The sequence below is a fragment of the Atta cephalotes genome (genome assembly GCF_000143395.1).
Source record: "Atta cephalotes unplaced genomic scaffold scaffold00012, whole genome shotgun sequence".
NCBI lineage: Eukaryota > Metazoa > Arthropoda > Insecta > Hymenoptera > Formicidae > Atta > Atta cephalotes.
In genome coordinates, this window is record NW_012130076.1 from 3121088 (window position 1) to 3126913 (window position 5826).

Here is a 5826-nt window from a genome sequence, read left to right on the forward strand (position 1 = left end):
ATATATATATATATATATATATGTATATATATATGTCTGATAACGTGCGCACATGTGTTATTTCTATCGAATATGAATTTAAAATGTATATCTTCGATAAAAATATTCTTGGTACTACAATAATACTTGATCCGTATAAGTATTTGAATAGGTTTTCGTTATTTTCGTTTTTTATGAAATACAAGATAATAAATATTACGTTGTACAGTTTGCATATTGAAATGAAAAGTTAAAAAGAAGTTCATATAAAATTTAGTTTTACAGCAGCTGATATAAATGAAGCATTTTTATGTGACATTGTAATTCTCAATATTATATTGCAAAGTATAAATGAAAATATGCATAAAAATCTGTAAAAAGTAGAAAATCTCAGGTTGAATTTAATTGCGCTGTTTTCTTTTATACGAAATGAGTAATTGAGAGAGATTGAATGTACATTTAAAATTAAGAGTTTCGTCATATTGCAATATGAATTAAAATTTTTTTTCCTCATTAGAAAAAATGATGCTTATCTTTATGTTTTTACAATATTACTAATAATTTATGCTACTTAATTAATGATTATTATTGATTTAATTATATATTTATTAATATTTTTAGAAAATATAAAATTAACTGGAGATAATTTACCGATAAGACTTTCTAATTTATTCACTTATCTTTACTCACAAATATCTTGTTCTACTGATTAGTAAATGATTTAGTGATAAATTACAGTAACGAGATACGTATCAATTGCAGGAAACGTACGATTTAATTGCTATTAAAGCAGTAAACGAGAAATCTAAAGCGCGAGATCGAGTAAAGTATAAGATTCTACTTTTTTGCGTCGATAAACCAGTATGATCGAGCGTATTAAACTGTTCATGTGAAGAAAAATCTATAATTGACATCTATTATTGAAATCTGTAATTAACAGCATTCTTTAAAATTTACCTGCAAAAAATCTCTAGGTGTTGCTCCAAGAACTTGAAGGATCTTGTCATAGCCAGAATCTTGGCAAAACTCAAAGAACATTCGACCGAACAATTCAAGTATTTCATTGGCAGGAATATCTAGAGCACAAGATGTCTAGTAAAATTTCCTGTTACGAATCAGTCGGCACAATAGACTTATCTCGTATTCTGTCGCATACGTACTAAGTTTATTGACAGCTGCAGATATCAGATTATAGGTAATCTCGTCTTCGTAGATCTGCCGCACCAGAAACTGTCCTTCCATATTAACCGCTGCATCTTTTCTAAATCATCAATGTAAAAGAAAATTCCCGATAATAAGAAAAAAAAAATATATATATTATAATTCCTAAATAATAAGTACATAATTCATTTATAAAATTCGATACTCATTTGTAAATTCACCATTTTACAAAAATTCATTATTAATTAAAAATATTAGTATACTTAGGTATGACAGTTTTAAATTCGCGTTAAATTACAGAAATTTTGAAAGACAGATAATTTATTAAGAATTTTACGCGATCTTACTGTCATTTAATTTGTGTGTCAAGTGTTCAAAGTAGTTCAGTTCTTTGATATGGATGCCAAATGTCACACTCAAAGCTTAACTCAGCATCTTTGAAAACTTCTGCTTTATCAATATTCATATCATGGAACAAATTACAACATCTTTCAGAAAAGTTCTTCAGAAGAAGATACTTATAAAAAACTGCTAATGATAATTATAATAATAATAACTAAATAATAATAATAATAAAAATATTAATTAGTAATAAAGATCACAAAGATAAATAATAATCTTTACATTATCTTGTAATTAATAATTGGAATTATTATGTCTTGATTAAAGTCCAAGTTCTTTTTATAAAAAGAACTTAGACTTTAACAATTTTAATATATTAAAATGACAATATATTAATATGTTGTTAATGACAATTTTAATATATTAAAATTTTAATATATTAAAATTGTCATTAAAGTATTTATTAAAATTCAACTTCTCTTTTTTTTAAATAACATTGTTGAAGATTATATTTTAAAATATGTCAAGTGTATTTTGTAATTGTAATGATGTTATTATAAAACCAGATGATGCTTCCGATATTACCTAACAATATTCTGCAACCCAATTTTGCTGGTAATATTACAAACTTCATTCAGGGTGGGTCAAATTGGCTCTCTCACAGGTAATTTTAAACGGTACCTATTTTGTTCATAAAATAATCTGCATTTATAATAAGCGCACTTCAGGGTATTTTTATTACAAAAGAGATTAGAATATAACCAACATACATTGTTAGATATCAAAGGAACAATAGTAAATTAAAAAAATAATTTTATTTTATTAGTTTTTAACTTCTGTAAATATAAATCAATTCATTTCTGTGAATAATTTCAAAGTAAACAACATATAAGTAAATAATAAATTAAATTTGAAATATATTGTTTAATTTCAAATTTTAATTAAATTAATGACATATTGAATAGAAGCAGTGACGACCGATAGAAATAATTAAAAATAATTCAAATTTGAATATAATTTGACATTATGAATTTAACAACGTACAATATATTATTAAAATAGTATGATAATTAATAAGAAAATTAATTTGTATTTTTTAATTTATTTATGTTTTTAAGGCTCAGTTTCACAATTCTAATGCTAGAATTGGAAAGAGATGAAAAATAAGTTAATAAGTCTCGGTTAAAAGTTAATCATGAATTGTGAAATTGGACCTAAGAAAATTGAGAATTTACAATCTTTTATTTTTGTGAAATAAAATTAGGCTCTAAAAAAAATTAAAAGAAATGTTTTAAAACTTTAGCAGAAATCACAGATAACATAGGAATATATATATATATATATATATATATATGTGTGTGTGTAGTAAAAAGAAATCCATTATTTTCCATTTAATTTCATGCAAAAATAATGGATTTCTTTTTACTACACCTAATATATATATATGAATGGGAAGGTACAAAGAAAAACGATATCTCTATAATTTTCAATATTAATAAACAACGAGAAAAGACTGCTTCGCACATGGCATAACAATATTGATGAGTGCATGTGGGCGTAATGTGACATGTAACATGATATCATATACATATCCGTATGTAGATTATAATAAAATGATATTCTATTTCATGCACAAACTATTCTTTTTCTAATTAACTATGTCAATACTTGATTGCCCGTCCGACGGTAGTCGAGCGAAACACTGCGTTGTAAAGATTACGCGAGGGTTGCATACGTAGGTGTATAAAAAAACTGTGCGAGAAAAAAAACATGAAAGACAATGAAGATGATCTATTTTTTACCTACTTTATCGTCTCCCACGTCTCATTGCCGAAGGTCTTCACGACCAGGAGCTCGAGGGCGTAATTCACAAAACCGTACTGCACATATAAGGAGAAAAATGATATAAATGTAATTCACCGGAGGATGAATGCACGCCTTTGACATCGCACAGGTGCTAACAGACTTCGATGTGTGATCGGTACAAACCCTCACGGGTTCATCACCGTTCGCATCAAGCTACAATCGGTAGCGTAATCATCAGCACCTGTGGATGTCGTACGCAGTCATTGAATCATCGAGTCTTCCACACGGAAGCATACCATGATGCTGGCCCTGACAATCGGACTGAAGGCAATCGGCTGATCTCACTTTTCACGCGTCACTCCATTCCGATTGTCGATCCGATTGTGATCGCCGTGTTTACCTCGTGCGCACGAGCCGCGTACTGGAAGACGACCTGTTTCGTTCGCCGGCACACGATGGGGTATCGATTTTCCGATTGTCGCGACTGCGCCACCTAGATACTACCTAGTTGTGCTCCTCTTGCACGAACCGCCCTCGAGTGAGTTGCACACCACCCTCCGGTTCTCCCAATCCGCTTTGCCACGGCATGGTGATGTGATGCCGGTGGCATTATAACTTCGCGAATGAATACTTATAAGACCTTCGTGAGATTAGCGAACGGGAACGACTTCTGTCGAGAACGACTTAGCCGCTCGCGTACCGTAATTTCTTTCACACGGCTGTAGGGACGGTTATTTATTTCTACGATCTACAATTTTCGACGAACTCAACAAGAAAATAAATGCAAATGCTTTTTGTACGAGCGAGTTGAGGATGTAATGAATTGCAACCTCTCGCTGCTATGAATGTCGAGGAACGTCGTTTAGGAAGTTTCGAACTGCAGCATAGGTGTTCTTACGCGTCCTCTGCTTCTCCTAGCGATAACGAGCGATTTCTTCAGTCAATTTCTTTTTCTAATACTAAAAAGATCAATGCGAAATTTATATGCATTCATGATGATATTTGGTGATCCAATGGCATTTGAGGATAAATGCAAACGATAATTATTGTTTAATTTAACTATATTACACATACAACGATTATAAGCTACTGACTTTAGAATAGATTAACAACAACATTTAGTTTATTAAATAACAATTAATAACATAATAACGAAGTGAAATTTATTCCATCATGCAAGCACTGCACAAAAGTAATTTCGATGATCAAATTATGATCCCATTTTTGTTATACTGTTTCAATAACATTGTGTTGAATATTATACAAATACTTTATCTTTGGAAAATCTATTTAATACGAGCAATGAATCTAATTATGGTGATATAAATCACGTCTCGTCAATTAAATCTGTTTTAAATTGGACAGATCACGCATAATTTTACTTTGATGTCATTAATTTACATTATTAACACTGTAGAAAAATTCATTACAAAATGTTTATCGAGGAGAGAATAAATCGCAGGGCACATTGCTGAATTAGTTAAAATAATAAAATAAGATAGTAGCTTTGTTATCTCAAAAAAATAATTAAATTACAATAATTATCTTTAATAAAAGTATCAATCAACAAAATTAAACAATCTAATATATTTTTTCTTCTTTTAGAAATAAAGATTATATAAATAAGATTATAGAAATAAGATACACTTTTTTTGCGCAAATCTTTTGAATTGTGATAGCTTTATCACTAATAATAATTGTATCGAATTTTGTTCTTTAACTTTGATAAATATTAAGCAGAAAATCTCCAAGTTGGAATGATGAAAATTTAAGTATATGCAATAGAAAAGATTGAAAAAAGTTGTCGTGAAAGTACTTTAAGAACTACATGTTTTAAAGTGGTTTCCAATCCGACAAAATCCTCAAGACAGAAATTTTTCGTAGGAATTGTATAAGATTTAGTATCTTCGGCGTTAATTATTCCAAGTGACCTCAGCGCTATGCTGAATAATGCTATAAAATATGTATGGTAGGAAGGTAATGTGACAATTGAAAAACGCTTAGTCAATAATATTGCAGTGTTCGTCGCAAATGAAAGAAAAAATGAAAAAAATGAGGAAATTAATTTTTATTTTAATGCAATGTCTGCAAATATAGATTTAATATAAATATGTTTATTGAAGTAATAGCAGCAGCTATAAAGCACTAATCAATAAAGTGTGAATTGATTAGTAATTGATAAAAAGAGAAAAACGCTCTCTTGGATAAAATCGTATAAATATAAATGGCGCGAGATTTCGAAATGATGTTTGTCTATTATTTCATTATCGTTTCTAGCAAAAAGGACTAGCAATATTATAGATACCTATTTCCGTATCTATCATCGCACTTGCTAGAATGCTTTTATCGTCACGGCGTACATGGTATTCCTAAGAGAGTTACAGTGACCTCGTTCTCATTGTGTAAAACGAAAATGGTTCCACCCCTCTCTCTCTCTCTCTCTCTCTCTCTTACTACGTACTTACTNTACTACTACTATACTATACTACTACGTTACTACGTTACTTACTTACCGTACGTAACTAACGTACGTACTAC

At 29.7% G+C, this 5826-nt stretch overlaps 1 protein-coding gene across 1 annotated transcript in view; it reads right to left on the reverse strand.

The window, feature by feature from the left end:
* Window positions 1-5826, reverse strand: part of LOC105617343 — a 63582-nt gene that overhangs the window by 46674 nt on the left and 11082 nt on the right. Inside the window, exons 2-4 of the mRNA XM_012198905.1 lie at window positions 3289-3362; window positions 1140-1240; window positions 937-1055 (exon numbers count right to left, since the gene is read on the reverse strand). Coding sequence (XP_012054295.1) covers window positions 937-1055; window positions 1140-1240; window positions 3289-3362 — 294 coding nt within the window. The remainder of the gene's footprint in view (window positions 1-936; window positions 1056-1139; window positions 1241-3288; window positions 3363-5826) is intronic.